A 19,951-nucleotide genomic window follows, 5' to 3' on the forward strand; every position below is an offset into this window, starting at 1 on the left:
TGCTTTAAAAATGGGGGGGGGGGGGAGGCGGGGGGGGAGGAGGGGAGGGGCGGGGGGAGGGGGAAATATAACGACTTTGCTCTCTTCCCCAAACAATGCTCTATTGTTAAGAGGATCTACTCAGGGTGTCTGGTCCCCCCCCTATTCCAATTTTCTCTGTAACAAAGGGTGTGTGTCTGTGTCTGTGCAGGTGTGGGAACAAAGGAACTGGCAAGAGACAGAGATACAATGTAGAGCTCAAGGTTGATGTAAAGGGTGAATGCAATGTTATCTCTAGCATGTGAGTGACCGGCTCTTGAGGATTCTTTTGTTTGCGTTTAGGTTATAGCTCAATCATCAGTTGTGAAACACCAGAAAAGCTGCCAAAGTGCCCACAAAAGATGGGTAGAGACAGATTTCCTTCACAGGAGAACCAATCTTTTCTCCTCTCACACAGAATCTTCCCTCCTTAGATGAAACTCTGTCTAACAAGTTTGAAATGTTTTACAGTTAAATGTAATTGAGACTTGGGAAATTTAATGTGTATTTTAGATTTTATGACAAAAACACTAAGTGTTTTAGTAAAGATGAGGTTTTTTAATGCTTTTTTTCTTGTCAAGTTTTGTTCATAGCAGTCGTTCAAAATAAAATAACTATTATGGATAAAAATAAACACCAATCTAGTATTAACAATAACATTGAAATGGAAATGTACAGATTGTTTATCAAATTTATGCATTTCTTGTTTTCTACCTTTATTATTGTTGTTGAAAATACAAACAGCCTTTTAATGGTCCTTTAGATGCCTTTTTTCTATACAAACAAACAAGCAAGCAAACAGGAACTGACTTTGCTAAAACAATAAAAAAATTATTTGACTGCTTCATAACCCAACAGCTATTCATAAACAGAAGAAAACCAAATGTGGCTTTAAATTTTAAGTAGCCTAAAGTTAATCTGTGCAAAGAAACCCAGAAGATTTATAAAATCTTACAGCATTATTGGCTGCATTAGGGTAAACCCTGTAAAATGCAACATTGCAGACTTCTATACAGTTCTTTGTCAGAAGTGCTGACACCACGTTACCACCGTCTGTTTGCTCAGAGTTTTATTATGTAATTAGTCTGTTTTTAAGGATTATTTTCAAGTGGCTTCACAACACTTTTATGCCAGCAAACAATAAGACTCACCAAGTATTGGTCAGGTGCACACATCTTTGTCACACTGACATTTCTGCCATGACTCACATCAAAAAAAAAAAAAAAAAAAAAACCTTCCTCCCTTAAGGATGTAAACTTTTCCTGGCCGATGCAAAGTTGGCTAAAAAGAATCATGATGTAGCGTCTTGGTCCGTCATCATGGAAATTCTGATTTGCTGTGCAATAGAGATTACAAATTTTTGGAGACTAAATTTGTGTCACTGCTTAAATGAATAAATTATTAACTAAGTACATAGAAACATAAAAATATTATGATGAATCTTATTGTATTTGTTACACTTTTTATGCACACTCTCTTACCGTTAGTAACACTGTGCTCAGCATGTAAACGTAAACTAAAATAAACAATTAAATTACCTTTTTTTTAGATGTAGATTATTAACATTATGTACGTCTTTAACAAGCATATTATTTAAATATTTTCTCAAACATTTGCTTGATAATAGCTGTCTAACTGCTTGCTTGTAATGTGAACTATAAAAAGATAAGGTTTTGAGGACTTACATGCACCTTTTAGTGAAATGTACTTTGAAAGTCAGAAAGTAAAAAAAAAAAAAATACTTTAAAGGGAGACTGTACTCACTAAAGAGGATGGTGCACTGGGTTGATCTTGTTTTGACTGTCAGATAGAAAGTTGTGTCTTCTGCTCCGGTATTTAAAGGGTGCGGAAGGGATGAAAGAGGTTTCAGCTCCAGGTACGATGTGCCGTCAAAAGATGGGATATAGATGGTGGTATCTAAAAAAAAAAAAAAAAAAATGAAAAAAAAAATAAACTTTACATTTAGAGCAAATGCTTTTCATATTTAAAGTTTGCTCTAAAACCTGAAGAGTTAAATTTGTGTATCATCATTGCTTTTATTGCAGTGACAAAATGAATTCATACCAGTAATTAAACAGTCATAACAACTGGATGTGTGACAAATAAGGCTGGATGAAGACACGTTTCTCTTGCAAAGGAATATCCTGAGGGGGAATGGTAGAAGGGATGGAAAAGAAAGACGTATCCAAAACAAAGAACTCCAACGGATATTTAAGATGCAGGCTCTGCTACTACCAATAACAAAGAAGGGTCATGTGCGTTAAAAACAATTTTAAGTATTTTGTTTCCTGTAGTTGCAAAGTTTCATAAAAGCGAACGAAGCTGAACAACCTTTCGGCACAATCGACAAACCTGAACATGTAGAAGCTTTATAAAAGCAGAATTAACAGACATCTAGATCTGAATGGTTTTACAAACCACTTTGCTGGTTGCTCCCAGCAAATTGGTTTGTAAGTTTATTTTTCAAAAGAAGAATGGCATACCAAGTGAAAGCAATGTCTGTAAGTGCTTTCCTTAGCAAGGAGAACAACAGAAATTGCCTGCTGCATGCCTTTACAGCACAGATAGCTTGTCTGTGAGCAGAGTCAGCAGAGCCCCGTCAGGGCTACGAGTTAGTGTGTCATTTCCCACTGGATGACAAAGGGTCTGATTTTAAGGAAAGGTGGAAGAAGTACAAGCTCAGGTCATCAACTCCACAAGCCAGTGATCATCTGCTGGCCTTTTACACAAAGGACACTGTACACCAAGTGGGTCGTTTGCTGTTCAGGAACTTGAAAGTCAGCTCAAAACAGCCCAAGTGAGCCACAGCAAAGGGGATTCTGCTGATAGTCACTGCATCCAAACAAAAATACAGCTTGCACTTATCTGAGAACTACTCCAAGAGTATTACGAGTTTCCCTCTATTATTCTGTAAACAAATAATTTTAAAACCATGTAACAGGAGATGAACCATTTGCATTTGCTGTGCCATGCAAACAATAAAATAATAAACTCTACTTCCAATATATATATATATATATATATATATATATATATATATATATATATGAAAAGCATATTCCCAGTTTTAAACTTCACTGGAGGACCCATTAAAATCAGAAATACAGGAGGGAGCGATGAAGGATTCTCAGCAACCCCAACCTCAAAATCCAATATGGCTGCCATGTATTTATAATATGGTGAAGGTTGCCGTAAAATGCTATCTATCATCACTTTTACCAGTTTCTTTTTTATCGTTTCTTTCTTTAGATCAACTTTACAATTAAGTTGTGTTATATTTAAATCGTAAATACCACAATTTACTAAATTACCACAGATGATCGTCAAAGTTCCATTAATAGTACAGCTTGAGAACCTTGGTTGTATTAAGGGAAGTTGTTCTCTAGAAATGTTTTGGAATAATACATTTGTTCTTGTTTGCGCAACAATTAAATTTTCTACTCATTACTTAATTTTCCAAATACTTTTACTAATAGCACTTGCATTTACTTCTTTATAGAGTTTGCTCTGCTTTTGTTGTTTCTTGATATCAATCCATGATGAGGGAAGAACAATGTATTATAGATTTACTGTAATGGAACGTATCAGCATTTTGAACTACCACGTTTGACAACTTGAACTGTTCACCTGTTAAAAGGATAACCAAGATTCCCATGGCATTTTTCATATTGTCATGATCCTCTTTTTCTTAATGTGTTTTCAATACATTTTGAACTGTCTCTTCTTTTTCCATGAACAACACTGTGGGTATTTTTTTTCTTTTTTTTTCTGCAGAACATTATGTGGAATAGACATGGCAGCCAAGGCTTCGAGTTACAAAGAGAAAACATCAGCGACGGTGTTTCCGTTGTGGAAGAAGCGTTTCTATTGGACCAAAAATGATGAATCCATCCTGTAATGTTTGCTGGCAAATGTCTGAGCAAGGATGACCAAGCTGGCTCACTTTTAAAGACTCAGGCAATTACAGAAACCACACACTAGATGCCCACAAAAAGAGCTGGCAGCAACAAGTCACAATGTTGGCAAATCAGGAGGCACACCATATCAGGTCCCATTAATGTCAAAGACAGACAGACAAAAACAGAAAAGCTCAAAAAAATCTGATCTGTTTTTCTTGTCTGCATGATCACTTGTTTTTCCTGATTAAATGTATTGATGGTCTTCTTTCTCCTCAAGTTTCCTGCTCCAAGTTGCATTTCTGTATTTGGTTTCCAGACCAAATAAATATAGAAGACACAAATTAACCCAACTGTTAAATGCAAGTTTATGATTTTGCCTATTTGCCACTGAACAAATAAATTATGACTACTACACTGTAAAAAAAAATATGAATGATTTCTGAAGCTAAACTGGTTGAAAATTAAATGAGCGCATAAAAATACAAATTAGATTAACAGAGCTGTGGTGCTTTAAGAGGGGGAAATTGCACACTCTCGTATTGCAACTGATGTTAGACGTTAAGTAAAAGTTGCTGGAATGACACAAATGAGACGTACTGTGCACTTGGCATTTTATTTTCCCTTAGGGGTCAGCTTCCTATATCACAGCCTCTAATATACAAGTCAGAAATAAACTCGGTGAGGTGTGGAATGAAGTCGTGATCAATACAGAGCAACCTTGAATAATTTTTCACTTCATTGGTTTCGTCTTTTACAAATACTACCTGACACAGGTGCCATTTATTACATCATTGTAAGATTGCTTTCTATTAATCCTGAGGCTGGACAAAATGTTATTGCAGAGGACTACATCCTAGAAGAAGATGTACAGAAGGATGTGTATAAAAATGTATTCCATTACTTTGCAAAAGTATTGATATCCCATGCAGCTTTTCACGCTTTTTTCCCTCACATTGCAGCTAAAAAATTTTTTTAATATATTTTATAGAGCTTTTTTATGATAACCTAACACAAAGTACTGCACAATTGTTATTTATTTATATTTGCAAAGGATGCATTAGTATTTAGGCCCTTTCACTTTGACATCCTTAAATAAAATCCAATAAAACTAATTGCTTTTAAAGCTGCCGTACATTTTTTTTCTTTACATATTTGCTAAAACTCTCACCATGTCATGACAGTATGTTGAGGCTTTGAATCTTTGAAACGATCAGTCTAACCCCCCACCTCTTCTCTGTGCTACTGTTGCTCTCTGAAGAAATGCATCGCTCCAGACCAAAAACAACCAATGAAAGCCAGGAAGGGGGGTCCCAACGCTGTCAATCAAACTCATGTACTCACTCCTAAATGTTCCAATGGCGCAGAAACAACTTGTTGTTAAAGAAAAACCATAACCATCTGCCATCACCAGTGGCCATGCTAACTAGCCTGAATATTTACAACAGGCTATGCTGTGGTCTGTTTGTCACACAGTTATTAATTCAGGCAGAAAACAGTTGTGTTTTCTGGAGTTTCTGACAGGAAATCTGGAGGTATTGTGTTAAATCTTTGAGAAATCAAACAACATCATTCCCACAGTCCTGCCTGATTTGTCCAGATAACAGTGGATACACGGGAAGGTGGTCAGATTGGATGGGAAGATGGGTGTGACTAAATACAAAACAATCTTTTGTATTTTAAAGGCCATAAAACAAAACCTTTAAAAATACTACACTGAAGATGCTGTAGGGCTCAATAAGCGTAGAAAAGTTAAATAATAATTTTGCAGGGCACTGCTAAAGAACTTAAGTCTCTTACTGTTCAATTGCATCACGAGTTTATAACAACAATAAAAATAAAAGCTACAGCATTATAAACAATCAGCAGTTGTGTGTCTGTGTAATAAAAACATCTTTGTCAGTAAGCTTTGTTGTCATTGAGATGTCGACTATTTTCAGCATTTCTTTTATCATTAAATTACTTGCTAAAAATAAACAGGTTGCATACCCATGTGCATTAATATATTTGTTAAAGATCTGTGCTACGTATCAGTGTTTCATGTAGGACAGAAACCAGTCCACCTCTTTCGTCACTGGGTTGTATGATTTATCTATAATTAGCGCGTAACAGGGGTGACTCGCTTCACTGTTCTCATGTGGCTATTCCTTAATTCGACAAGATGTAATGACAAGATTGTCGCCAGGCAAAGTCGCTCTGTGGCAAATTCAAGTTCAGAGACTGTGTCAGCATGTAAACAGCCCCTGGACTTTTAAAGCGGGCTATGAGAAACTCGTGTTGCAAAGCACATTGTTGGATAAGTGCTCAAAGGAGATTGGACCCTGTTAAACCTGAGACTGTAGTTCTTTTGAGAAGGAGCAATTCCTCAAACTCAGCAAAAGTGACACTAAAAGGCTACTTCTGGTATTTAAAGAATAAGTTTTTAAGTCTGACAAGTAGGCGAATAAGCAGGAACTTCTTTTCTAGTTGAGGAAGGGAAAGGGTGAAAGGATCATTGTTGGAATAAAATCAAACTGAACATTTGATTAATGTTACGGCTATGGTGGAGGAAATGAATATCCTACTAGCATACGACACAACAGTTCATCACATAATCTAAAGAATCAAAAGTTGTAACCACCATTTGGTCTGGGAAGGTTTAAGCTCTCCTAATTTGGGGAGCCACAAAATGAGATTTTGTTGTGCGCCATTTGCATTTTCCTGAACTGAAAAATCTAACATTCTGGAATAAGTGAATAAAGAAAACAGCAAATGAATGCATCATTCATCTCCAGTGGATCTTTAGGCAGAAGAAATCATCTTTAATAACTAACTCAATAAACCAGCGTCTGAATCATGCAAGGGGCGGGTAGCAGCTTCTGTCAACGTGGTGGTCTCCCGCAGGAAAAAAAAAAAACAACAAAACAAAACAAATGAGTCTTAAAAATAGAAGCATTTTATCACAGTGCCTGCAGAGACAAATAATGCTTTGTAAATTAGCTAAACACCTGTAAATTAGCATTTTTAAGAAACATGGCAGACGTGTCAAATCAGGGTGCTGGGTGCAGGCGAACTACTCAGGCTCATGTTAATGACTGTTAATGTTAGCTCAGAGGCAGGATCATGTCAGCTCTGGGAACATGAGATTATGCTATGAGCATAATTTCCCAACACTTTAAACTTTTCTTAGGTCAACAATGTGCAGCACATATGACAGTAACTAATGTTTACCTTTGAAGTCTTCATTTAAAACCTGTGACTGTAGGCACAATTATTTCAAGGGCTTCACTCTTGTCCTGGCTGCTAAGCTGAAAGCCACTCCTTAATAAAAGGCACATGGCAGTTTGCCAAAATGTACCTGAAGGACTCTCAGACCATTAAAGACAGGTGAGGTGCATTGTCGTAATGAGGCAATTGTAAATTTTTGAGGAAATATATTAATTTAATACAATTTAGAATAAGGCTGCAACATAAAATGTGGAAAACGTGAAGCACTGAATACTTTCCAGATGTAGTGTAAATATTAGCTGATAAAAATAAGTTACATAGCTAATAAACAGACTATTTTGACAGCTAGACTACTTAATTAATGGTGGAAGATTTCATTTAAAGTAGTGTAGCGTGACATTTATGCTATAATGTTTTATAAGAAATAATGTATTAAACAAAGTCATCTGCATCTACTTGAAGATGAGCATCTTTATGAAACTGTGTCATATCATTTTACTTAACCTTTTACTGCTGTTGTTTTTGGACCACTCCTTTGTGAGGTGTGATTGATAGGAGCTGAAGAGGGTGGGATCACATGCACATTAGTTGTGTAGTGCACTGGGCTTGTTACAGTCTAATTGACTTCTGAACCCAACTTTCTTTCTATCCTCAACAGGATAAATGACCTGCTCCTCTTTTTAGTCAATAATAAGTAGATTAACACAACTTTATTCAGTTCAAATTAAATTTTCTCTGTGCTGTAAAAAATACACTACAGAAGCCAATGTCAAACGCACCCAACCCGATCAGGTGTATAATTTTGGGTCGGGCTCAGGCTACAGATCAGGTCGTGATTGGTTTGTAGTTGTGGCATGCTATTGGCACAACTACAAACCAATGTCAACTTGTACACATGACTGTCTTCAAATTGACATTTAAGCAGAAATAATATGGCAAGTTCACTCTTAAGTGTGAAACAAGTGAAAGATCAAACATCAAAATCTCTATTTTTAATCTCATGTTTAATTTAATTGTTAATCTGTAGTACGGATTGGACTTTAGCTGTAAAATGGGAACTGGTAAAAGAAAAACTCCTATGCAGGATGCGAGGTACTACTAGCACCATTTTGGATTTACTACTTTTGTAGTGGGAATATATATATTTTTTTTGGTTAGAAAAGTAGGTGAGAACGCAGAACAAGTGGTCTAAGGTTGCATTCTCATTCTGGGTGCATGCTGAAGGGGAATATGAACATACAGCAATGTTCAAGCTGCTTATATGGATCTCTCATTTCATTTATCATATTCTGAATAATTCACATCACTCAAAATTCTTAATGCAGCTGACTCTGTTACCCCTCATACTGAAACCTATTAGCCAAAGAGGCTCAGCATATATTACCAGACATAATTCGAAGGATGGCTCTTGGTGATACCACTATAAAGGTCACATTACAGCAGTTTTTTTGGTCTGTGCTTCCTAAATCAGATATAATAAAAACAGAGTACAGAAAAAAAAAAAAAAGCAAAAATATCTTGAGGTACCTTTTTCACAAAAGGCTCCAGTAAAATGAAGAGGACAGTGGCAGGAGGAAAGAGTTCTTCCATGAAGCTGAATCTGATGGAATGTTCCTCCATTGTGGCAAAGATCATCATGGCCAGCTTCAGGTTCATGCAGAGGAAGTTTGGGAGGCGGCGTGAACAATACCAGGGTTGCTGTGCTTACTGAGGTAGGTGAAGCTGATGGAGAGGTCAGACTCAGGTAATTTTCTGTGGTGGTCACCATGTGATGTAAAGTATACCTGAAAGAGAGGACTGAGTAAAATATCAATTTAAAGGCATATGTTTTTTGGGTGTAAAAGGCCAAAGAACAAAAAAACATATGAGGCCCATTGTTTTGGGCCTCATAGGTTTACAAAGCAAAGGGTACAGAAATACTGTGGTCCAGATAAGAAAAACAGGTTGCTTCTTTATCGGCATCTCCTCCCAACTTTTAAACTTCCTGGATTCCAGGTATATTATCCAAAGTATCTACATAACACGCTTGTTTCATTTTATTTTGTACATTTTCTTATAAACTTATTTGATAATATGATTTATTGTGATGTTACAGATCAATCTTTTTCAAACACGTTCCTGTAAAGAAGATTACAATATTAAGAGAAATGTGTTTCCAATTGTGCCTATTTATTATTTGATTCAGACATAATGATTTGTTATTGAATAAAATACAAAGATAATTTATAATTTCATCTAATTTACACAGTTAATATAATTTTTCTGCCAATAAAAACAACAATTGTTAAGCTGCTGTTACACTGAAATTAAAATGGCAGTGAAAAGCTAAGCTTTATTTAGTAATGAATGAAAACGCAATACTTAAGTGTGGCTGATGCATTATTACTCTACATTGCATTTGCATCAGGGGTTATGTGCTTCAATGAATGGAACAGCTTGAAACATTACTGACAGCAAAACACTGCGTAAAAGTTGTATCATTATCAACAATGTAAAATCCAGACTAAAGAAAAATATTCTGAAAGAAACTAGTAATCTTAGTTTAATGACTAAACAGAATATCCACATATTTACTTAGCATATTTAGAATAACTGGGGATCAGAGTAAGACTGTGAGTGTCTTATGAAACACAGCTTTGTATGACAGAAACTGTAAAATATAAAATAAAAAGGGCTTGGAGACTTTAATCCTGATTATTTTTAGCATGTCACAAATATTTCATCAAGCTTCAGCAAGTCTATTTTTTCCTTCTAAGAAAAAGTTGCCAAATTATAGTAGTGGACTAGTTAAAAAAAAAAAGAAAAAGAAAAAAAAACATTAGTGGTATTTCAAAGAGTCCCTACATTCAGATTTTTGCTTGATCTGGTGTTGATGCCAAAATAGTACGACAATTTTTCTTTATCAATATAAAACAAAAAAGAAGGCATTGCAAAATATAAAAATGATGAAAGAAAATACAAAATAGCTGTTTCTTTCTCATGTTTTAGTAATAGGGATACAGTGTATTTTACCTGCATTGATCTATGTTGCTGCCAGCAACTGCATCAGTTGTGTAGAAGCTTCTTAGGTGGTTAATTTCTATTACTTCAATGCAGCCAGTATAGTTGTGAAGAGGCTTTGCTTTCTTTAAAAGAAAATATGCAAAAGAAATATATTTTTAGCTTCATTATGATAATGTGTTGAACCCATAAAGTATGCAGAACCATATAATTTTGACAGCTAGTTAAACCATCACACAATAATCACAAAGTTTACCTGATTGGGAATATATTGTTGTCGCAAACCACCTACAAAGACATGGTTTGTTCTTTGACTCATGTGTCCCAGCCAGTAATTACTTGCTATGCTTTTAATTCTTGTGCGCCCCGAAAGTGTCAGCTCTGCCTCACAAGGGGTCAGGTGTTGTCTGATAAGGCAAAAACATGTTAGGAAGATGCTGGTGCAGACATACACAAGCTGCCATGTCAGTGTTTTTCATACCCCTTGAAATTCATTACAATTTGATGTTATGACCAGAAACGCAAGTGTATTTTCAGTGTAAGATCTTATTTGATAGTGTGATAAACTGACCAGTCTCATTAGTTTTTGCAGTTGCTTTATATACAATTTCCCAGAATTCAACACCATCTATCATTTTTCCTTGTTGGTATGCCCAACAATCACTAGTCTTTGGCGATTTCCCTTTCCTTTTCTCAAGCCATCTTATGAGGCTCCACAAACTATTCTGGACCCACCCTATAGTCTCAGATTCCAAAACCAATTTGCCTTTTGGAAACAACAGGGGAACACAGATAATTACCTAAGTGCAGATTCTGGACTAACTAGCTGTAGCTTGAGGGTTCTCAGGCCACAGATACAAAGTCCCCTCTCTGCGCCTCCCGATGCCTCTTGTTCCCTGAGTAGAAGTTAGAAGGTCCGTGAAGCAATCTAGTCTGATTTGTTAAGCTGGTGTTGCAGGCCGTTGCATATGCTGGCTAAACACTCGGGGCACTTGCGACAACCTGCATAAGTCCTTCCTCCAAAGCCAGCATAGAGATGCGGTTAATTTAGAAGCAGTCTGCCAGAGCGGCCTGGCCGGCAGCCAGAGGGCACTGTGCTCACTGTCCTTGAGAAGTCAGCCCCACCGGGTTCCTATTTAACATATTGAAAAGCGTCTTTGACGGGAAGATATATTAAAAGTCTATAATGAGTTAGGCAGTGACGTTGAGGATGGCTGTGGTGGTGTAGCTCTGGGTCAAATCAGACAAAGATGGACGGAGTCAGCCATCAGACAATTACAAAGAATTTGCTTTGTGACACCAGAAACCATTTTTCCATACAGCCAACCCCCTAGTTATGACAGCTCTCTTTCTTGCAGTGTCTCAAGGGGTTGGAGTAGAACATTATGATTGATTCATACTGCTGTAGTATTTTTCTTCCAGGAAAAAAAAAAAAAAAAAACAAGGGCTGGGCCTTGTAGCCCCTTGAACCTGATTGGCCTCTCATATATTTAGGGCAGAGCAGCTTCTCTGCCAAGAAAACAAGACGGCAACCTTCCCACTCAGTTTCTGTTTCTGTGGGAAAATAATTTGCTTTCCTTTGGCACTGAATGTTCGTTATCACCTTCAGTGTCTTAACTTGTACACATAATGTCATCTTCAGGCAACAAATTAATTTCTTTCTCTCAGTGGTGTGTTAAAATGTTTTTTCTCTGAACAGAATTTTGATCTAAAAAAAAAAAAGAAAAAAGAAAAATAGATTCGCAAAACATTGCAAATATGTCTCTAAACCTAATTTTTATAAGCTGAACACTGACTGGTTCAGCTTCAGGCTCATACATAATAACTTTATGTCTTGAAACGAAACCACAATCTGTCTTATGTCAGATTATAATATAGAGCGGCTGGCAGCGAGAGTGCACGAGAAGTAACATAACTAAAGGGGCCACAGCCTCACTTTAAATCATTTAAACATTGATTTTGTGCTTAGCTTTTGCTTGTTAATCTTTTCATAATGAAAAACTGCAAATGAAGACTTCAGAACAGCCAATAAAACATGGTCAGTGATCACTAATGCATTTTAATAGGCACATTCAAATGTTTGTTTGGCTCCTTTAAAACATAGGCCTGCCGGTCCATTTGTTATAAAACCTAAATCCTTCATCTGGTAATCCCTGACAATTATATTGCTTCCTCAAGAGTTAGTTTACAACCCTACCCTGTAAACAAATCTGCCACATTTGGAAAAAGTAGGTAACAAGACATGTAGCTCAAAGAACCTGGGGTGCTTACACTGTAAAAAAAAAATAAAAAAATATATATATATCAGATTTTTTTTACAAGGACCTAAGTGGCTTATCACTGGGAACATGCATCTTTTTTCCTCAACAGAAAATGTATTCTTGCCTGAAGCAGATAAATATCACACTGCATCTCGTTTGATGTCCTGTACAGTAAAAGCCATGAAATGTTTCCACTGCTTATCCACTTCTGCTAGAACACTAACGCATACGAAGCGCTTTTCTATAATGCCTGACCACAATGCAGATCTGATCACGAATACCTACTGTGGCTCCGCAAGCTTAAATTAAGGTGTACATACCTAATATGCACAATGTGAACTCTGCCATCATCAACGTGACTTGATGCACTCATCCGTGTAACCTCATCTTCTTCATTGCAGCAAAAGGCATACTGAAACATTTGAGAGGAGGTTTAAGTATGCAATTTGTATTTGTCATCTTATGGTCTGTTTCATGCATGGCTTCTGATAGCTTCCTTCAGGAAATGTTTTCGTTCATCATCAGGAATAACAAGAATATTCATGCTCGAGTGTGGGTTCTAAAAATAGACAAAAACTGTTTTATCTCTTACTCATACTGTACTCCAGTCTTATTAAATATAGCATAGCGCAAGTCAAACAACTAAACTTATGAATGATTCTAGTATAACCAGCTATTTGCATTCCATCAATTTAATGCTATTTTTTTGTACAAGAATGATTGGTAGATACATTTTTTGTGTATTGTATGAACTGAGGCATTAAAGTCCACTACAGGGGCCTGTAGGACAATGCATTGCCAGCATCCACACATGCAAGAAAATAACTTCTGAAAAGCTGTCCAGAGTAGTAACTATTACTTCTGAAAAGGTTAGGAACTGACAAATTAATTCAATTCAATCGGCTTTATAAATTACCTGTGTAAAGCCAATAAATGTCTCAAGGCACTTTTGAAAAACAAGAAATTCTCCTTTTCAATAAGATTCTTATAAATCTCAGCACTGAAGATTTTACTGCACATTAATAACACATTTCACAATAAACCCCCAGCAACTGTAATTATAATGCACTAGATTTCACTCTAAGAATTGTCCATACTACAACAACATTGTTCTACTCTATTTGTCCTCCTATTTTGATAATAGTTTGTGCCAATATTTCTCTCATATTTTCAGTTTGATACTATAGAGTAATATTCTAAAACAAAAACATACATATTTAAACCAGAATTACCAAACAGATAGCCATTGTGAGAACATGGAACATCTCTATAAAACTATAATTTACCTGCAAGATCCCATCCTGGATAAAGAGTTTCATGAAAAAGAAATCCCCATTAATGGGTCCTTGGTCGACATATAGGAGAGTTCCCTGAGAAGCTGTGGTTTGAAATCTCACAATAATGTTGTTGAGAGTTCCAAGGTCAACACCTTGAAACTCAAGGTATGAATTCCCAAAGTAATGGAGGTAGCTTGAATCTGGGAAAGAGATAAATACACAAAGCTTAGACTGTGGGAAAGGTTAAGGAGACGTAAGCTACGTTACTTTATGAATCTTTAGAGTGCGATCAGCTAGGTTTCCCAATGGATCCTCTCAAGGAAAAAGAAACAGGAAGGTCAGCATATGCTACAGAGAAACATCTGCAGAATGATAAAAGCAAACTGACTTGTGACGAAAGGTGTCATGTCATTGTTTTGAATTTCACAAGTCATTTTGAAGTATTTTCACCCAAGTCTGCAGACAGTTAAATGGCCAGAGGTGCTTAGTGAGCTGAATTGCGCACCAACCACAGCTCTACCGTAACACATTTTTTGCTTGGTGTAAACTATCAAGTATTTTCAAGTCGAATAGTTCAAGTTCAAGTAAAGTCATATCATTGGTGCTAAAAGTCCCAGTGAAGTCAGAAGTCTTTCAATTTCATCAAGCTTAGTCTAAAGTCAATCAATTTTGATTCACAACTGGTTATGAGATATGGACCATGACTGAAAGAATGGGCGCCTTCCTGGTGAGATGTTGAGGGAATGTCCCACTGGGAGGATGCCCCCAGAGAAGCTGGCCCAAGCTTCTCTGCGGAGAGGAAAGTGTGGAACTGCGGAGAGGAAAGTGTGGAACTCTATGCTTAGGCTCCAGGATAAGTGGAAAAAAAATAATGTATGGATGGGCGGATGGACGGACGGACAGATTTCCAGGCGCTTCCCAGAGGGAATATATATCCCTTTTGGCTTACAAACGCATTGGGAATTGAACAAAATGAGCTGAAGAATATCCCTGGACACCAAGATGCTTGGAATTTCCATCCTGGAACTGTTATCCCTGTGACCTAGTCTCAGGTAAGCAGAGGACAATAGCTGGATGGATGTACTTCTCCACTTTTATTAAATTATAAAAATTATAAACAAAACTGAAATTAAGATATTCATGCAAGTTGCACTGTGCAACATTCCTCATCTTATTGTCAAAGCATACTATTTTTCATGGATGAGACTTGGCAATTATGGGGTATTTGATTGAAAGTTCACCTCCTTGGACACGGTTGGGGATTAGTGATGGAAAAAAACTTAAAAGACCGACACTGACTCCAGCATTAGGATCACTGATGCTCAATATTTCTAATTTAAAAGAAGCTAACTAAAGAAAATAGTCAAAAGCCAGAGCCTGGTAAATGGATGAAGCAATCCCAGATGAAATAGTCTTCTGCTCTGTTTCCTTTTCAGAGAAAAAAAAAATAAAAATCACTAGAGAAATCAGCAACATTTTTTTTAAAGTTGATGCTGTGATTAACCATACAGCTGCTAAGTGTGAACTTATCAATACTTCTCGAATGCCAAGTTCTAATAAGCCAGACCCCCTTTTGATCTAGCAGAAACTCCTTAGGGAATTTGGCAAGCCAGCTAACCTACGTAAATACCCACATTCTCTCGAGGGAGCAATATTACCCAAACCCTGAGGAGGATCCTGGGATAACAAAAAGAGAGAATCATCAGGATCAGACCTACTGCGTTGCATGAATTAATCAGGATAAATGGATGCGGAAGCAGTGCCGTACTGTCTTCTGCTTTGCTACCGACAATGGGGTTTGCCAATGCTGATGATGGAAAATTACCCCTCAGAGACAAAGCTATTCATTAATTTTAAAGCCTTGTTTAGTCTGATGTAGTCTTTGATGCATTAGGAGGTTGCTGCCAGGAAGCAGCATCATGTCTCATTAACAGTAGATTTCAGTCTCTTCTTCAAAGGTCTACTGTTTTTACTATTACCTATTGCATTCACATTCCAGATTTTTGCACATGCCTTAGGTAACTATTCATGCCCTATCTAAATTGTAAATCTACACAATCTTTCCCACTATGCTCCATATCTGTTTTTTTTTTTTCCCACTGTTAACATAATGCTGACAAAGCAATTTTTCAACCCTCTAATCTTTTCAAAAGCTTTTCTAGTTCCTATAAAGGGAAAATGTTGTCTACTGAGGATATTCATTGATATAAATCTTTCAGATCTGATTTAATTAGGGCCAGTTCTGATACATGATCATAAAAGAGGTGAGAAAACTGATATAAGTCATATTTAATGGAACAAGGAGAGGAGGAGCGCAGTGTTGCGGCACAAACTGTAGGCGAATGTCAGCGGGGTTAAAGTAGAAGACGTTCCACTAGAAAAATATATCTGAAGAAATGTGAACTAAGGATCAATTAATTGGGAGACAGAACTTTGATGGGGAAATTTAATTAATATGGACTTAATGTACCATTTATTAAAAAAAAAAAAAAAAAAGAAGTCATGATGTAAGTTCTGCTTTGCCGCTGATTTATTGGGTAAGGTAATAGACTGACTGATTGAACTTGTCACAGGACAGAGATAAAATACTGCAGAAGACCATTCTTGGACCTGAGCAATTTCACAGTCCCCAAAGAAGGCAAAAGGTCATTTTGTACTTACAAAATTGGCAGAGAAATGACCTATAATAGATAAGATTTTGCTGAATATCCTTCCTCTACTATAGAACATGAAGGATCCAATTCAAAATATATTACAGGCTTTTTCTGGTTTTGCTGGTATAGCTATGAGCCCAAATCTTGAACAAGTCAATGTTTTTTTTTTTTTTTTTTTTTAATGTAGATATTGACACGCTAGCATCAGCAGATGATATACAACTAAATTAAAACAAAACAAAACAAAACAAAACAAAAATCCACAAAATTATGTTGTGTGTAGTAAAGTGGAAGGAGACACTAAATAAGTAATGGACACATTAAGAACAGAAGCACAGCAAAAGGATAACAATTTTTTTGTCAGTAATTTGAAAGTGGGTCAGAATCAAAAGTGACCCATAAGTGCTCAGTACTTACTGCCTGTGTAATTTCACTTCACAGTACATTTTATGGACTTATTTTTGTTGTTTTCATTGTATGTTTGGTTTACTAGAGTCTCATCTGAATTTCATGTCAATATCCCCAATATAAAAAAAACAAAAAAAAAAAAACAAACATAAATTGGTTCAATACTTACTTTTCCTGTTGTATTATTTAGATATTTTTTTAATAAATGACTGATGCAACTGCTGCAATGGAATAAAAAGAGAAATACTTCTAACAGAAGGACGCATAAAATAAACCTTAAATGTCAAATTTATTTATAACTTTCTAATTAGAGAAAGTCTTCATGACGGCAATATTAATTCACCAAATCACTCAGAAAAGTTACAGGAATCAGTATCTAAATACAAAGTGTATGTTAAAAAAAAAAAAAAAAAAAAAAAAACATAATCAAGAGCACCAAAACAAAATCACAGATGTGGGAATTAAGATTAATAGTGGGACTGCCGTAAGAGGTGCTGAATGTTAAAGATGACTAACATCTTATTCATCAAGGTGATTCTGTACAGCTTCAAGGGGATAATTTGATTTCCACAACACATGGCAGCAAACGATAACAGCATCACCTGTGTCATGGTGATCACTTGAAGGAAAGTCAACCAAATCATAGCTTAGCAGGAGTAAGCCTCCTTCCATCCCAATTTCAGATTCTCATCAGCGTTCACATTAAATAGTAAAGGTTCTATGCTGTGTAGCCCAGCTCCAAATGTACAGAGCAGAAAAGAACCGATTTAAACCTTAAGGTTTATTTCGAAGCAGTTCTGAATATTCTTTTCACATTAGAATAAAAGAAAAGAATCGTACGCTGTCAATGTACCGTGCGTACACCCCTCTTATGTTTTGACTTCACTTTAACTTGATATATATATTTCAGAGATTGTGGAGCAGTCTGTGGTTTAAAGGAGCACTGAGTCTATTTCAAGCAGCACCAAGGGCACTGCATGTGTTTAGATGGTGACCTAGTTTAATAAACTCGTGAGTTTCTGGCTCCTCTTACTTTAAAACTTATTTACTTTGATTATGCACTTATGTGTAGAAGAGTAAAAGGATGTTTCAGTGTGCAGATGCTCGGGTTTGTCTCCTATAACAACATTTTTTGTGCACCTTTAACCCTTTCTTAACCAGTGTGCTGACTAAGAGCTGCATCAGGTGCTGTGGGGAGGACTCAATTACATTTGGCCCACACTGATTTTCAAAGTGTCGCAACAAATTGGCTCAAGCTTGTCTGTGTTCAGTAGGTCTGTTTTACAGTTCTGTGCACAGTTTCAAAGGTAGACAGACCTCATCTGTCACAGAGTAACAATCTGTCCTGCACTCCTGAATTCCTCCTCTTACATAGATGACTGCATCCAATCCCAATAATGTGTAACAAATTATGTTCAGCATCTGTCATTTGAGATTTTAAGGATGTAAAACCAAACACTGATCAGCTATATTACTCTCCGGAATCACATTTTTTTCCTCAAATAGATATAGGCAACACAATTTAGAAGAAAGCACAGAGATATATTTGCACACAATGTCAGCACAGCTGCACGGAGCTCCTATGACAATCTCTGAATCAGAGCTTATAAATCATAACTTATTTTCAAAAGGCTCCATAAAAATTCAATTTAGAGAAGGGCTCAGATTGTCTTCTCTCATTCAAAGCTAGCAAAACGCTGTGCAGCTGTGTTTGCTCTGAAGGACATGGTAACTATGGATTTTTAATTCAAAACCAAGTTCCTGGAACTGGGCTCATTACTTTACCACATTCAGAGTTTATCCATTTTGAAAGTGTAACTTGGAGTCAATTTGTTTAATATATGATGTTTGCACAAGTAAGAAGAGTAGCATGGTTCCCATATGGCAGTATCTTTATTTAAATTTTTTCATAATGTCACACAAGGAAGTAGTCTTAAAAATATACACAGTTGGGGTGTGCTGTGGTAGTGCAGGTGTTAAGCACAACCCACATATAGAGGAGGCCTTAGCCCTCGACGTGGCTGTCACAGGTTCGATTCCCAGCCTGGTGACCTTTGCCGTGTGTCTTCCTCTTCTCTCATTACCCACTTTCCTGTCAATTAACTATCAAATAAAGGCCACTAGAGCCAAAAAATCTAAAAAATTAAATAAATACTATATATATAGATACACAGTTGTGACTAACTGCATCAGATGCAGTGAATACACAGAAGTTTAAAGTCAACAAATGAAAAGATAACAAGGAACTTTTATATTTGTTTTTCCAAAAATAATAGATTCAAAACAATAGATATTTTCTATGATCATTTTTTAACTTTTATCCATACTTAGCAAGTAAATAAAAATGAACACTGTATGTACTTTTCAGGAGAGCAGCAGATGCCTGGTTTAATATGAAAATGTCGTATCTTCCGTTACAACGTTTTATTGACACAAGGACCGAAAACGGTATTTAAGTTTTAGTGAATGTAGCAGAACAAATGGAACACAGGAAGTAAACAAGAAGAGCTCTTAATTACTACATGCACATGTTTTTGTGTTGTTTTGGACTATTTGTGAAATATTTTCATGCCATTTTCTATCTAGATAAACTGTTCAAATGTAGAATGTGAAATGTGCTCAGGAATCATAAAGTGGAATACAATTACAAACAATACTACCACATTGGTATTTTACCACAAACAATTTTTATAAATACACAACATGGTCCATACCTGTGGATGGTTCAGCTGTTGGTACTGGGCTTAGAGCTGGCATTAGAACCCTGGGTTTGTAGCCGCTAGTGATGTTCTCGCTTGGCGTCACCAAGGGAACAGGATTCGTATTGGGAGGCAGGCAGCTGACCTTGTTTATGCCATCTACACAGGAAAACGCTTCTGGACATGGATTAAGCAGGCAGTCATCATAGTTGTGCTCACAGTTCCTCCCCTGTGTACATAAATTAGACAGCCTTGAGATGTGTCATGCAACTCTGCCTTGAAATGCTAAATGAGACGTGGTGTTCATAGTTTGAATCGTCAAAGTATTTAGTAGATTTTAGATTTAAAAATCATATTATTAAAGACGATACCCAACAGCAAAAAAATAAAATAAATAAATCATGATTAGTTTGTCATGTAATTACATAATTTCCCCCTATTTAGATTGATTTACTTGATAAAGTGTATTTTTTAACTACTACCTAGAAAGACTAATCACAAGTTATTTTATTGACAAGAAATGATTCAAAA

General features: G+C 36.4%; 1 protein-coding gene across 1 annotated transcript in view; it reads right to left on the reverse strand.

Annotated features, from left to right (window-relative positions):
• eys (eyes shut homolog) overlaps positions 1-19,951 on the reverse strand; it is a 98,787-nt gene that overhangs the window by 66,548 nt on the left and 12,288 nt on the right. Inside the window, exons 7-13 of the mRNA XM_015049587.1 lie at positions 19,436-19,649; positions 13,669-13,859; positions 12,703-12,794; positions 10,378-10,528; positions 10,134-10,246; positions 8,649-8,905; positions 1,783-1,935 (exon numbers count right to left, since the gene is read on the reverse strand). Of these exons, the coding sequence (XP_014905073.1) occupies positions 1,783-1,935; positions 8,649-8,905; positions 10,134-10,246; positions 10,378-10,528; positions 12,703-12,794; positions 13,669-13,859; positions 19,436-19,649 (1,171 nt within the window). The remainder of the gene's footprint in view (positions 1-1,782; positions 1,936-8,648; positions 8,906-10,133; positions 10,247-10,377; positions 10,529-12,702; positions 12,795-13,668; positions 13,860-19,435; positions 19,650-19,951) is intronic.

The sequence above is a fragment of the Poecilia latipinna genome, unplaced genomic scaffold (genome assembly GCF_001443285.1).
Source record: "Poecilia latipinna isolate Pla-1442-1.1 unplaced genomic scaffold, P_latipinna-1.0 Scaffold952, whole genome shotgun sequence".
In the NCBI taxonomy this organism is placed as follows: domain Eukaryota; kingdom Metazoa; phylum Chordata; class Actinopteri; order Cyprinodontiformes; family Poeciliidae; genus Poecilia; species Poecilia latipinna.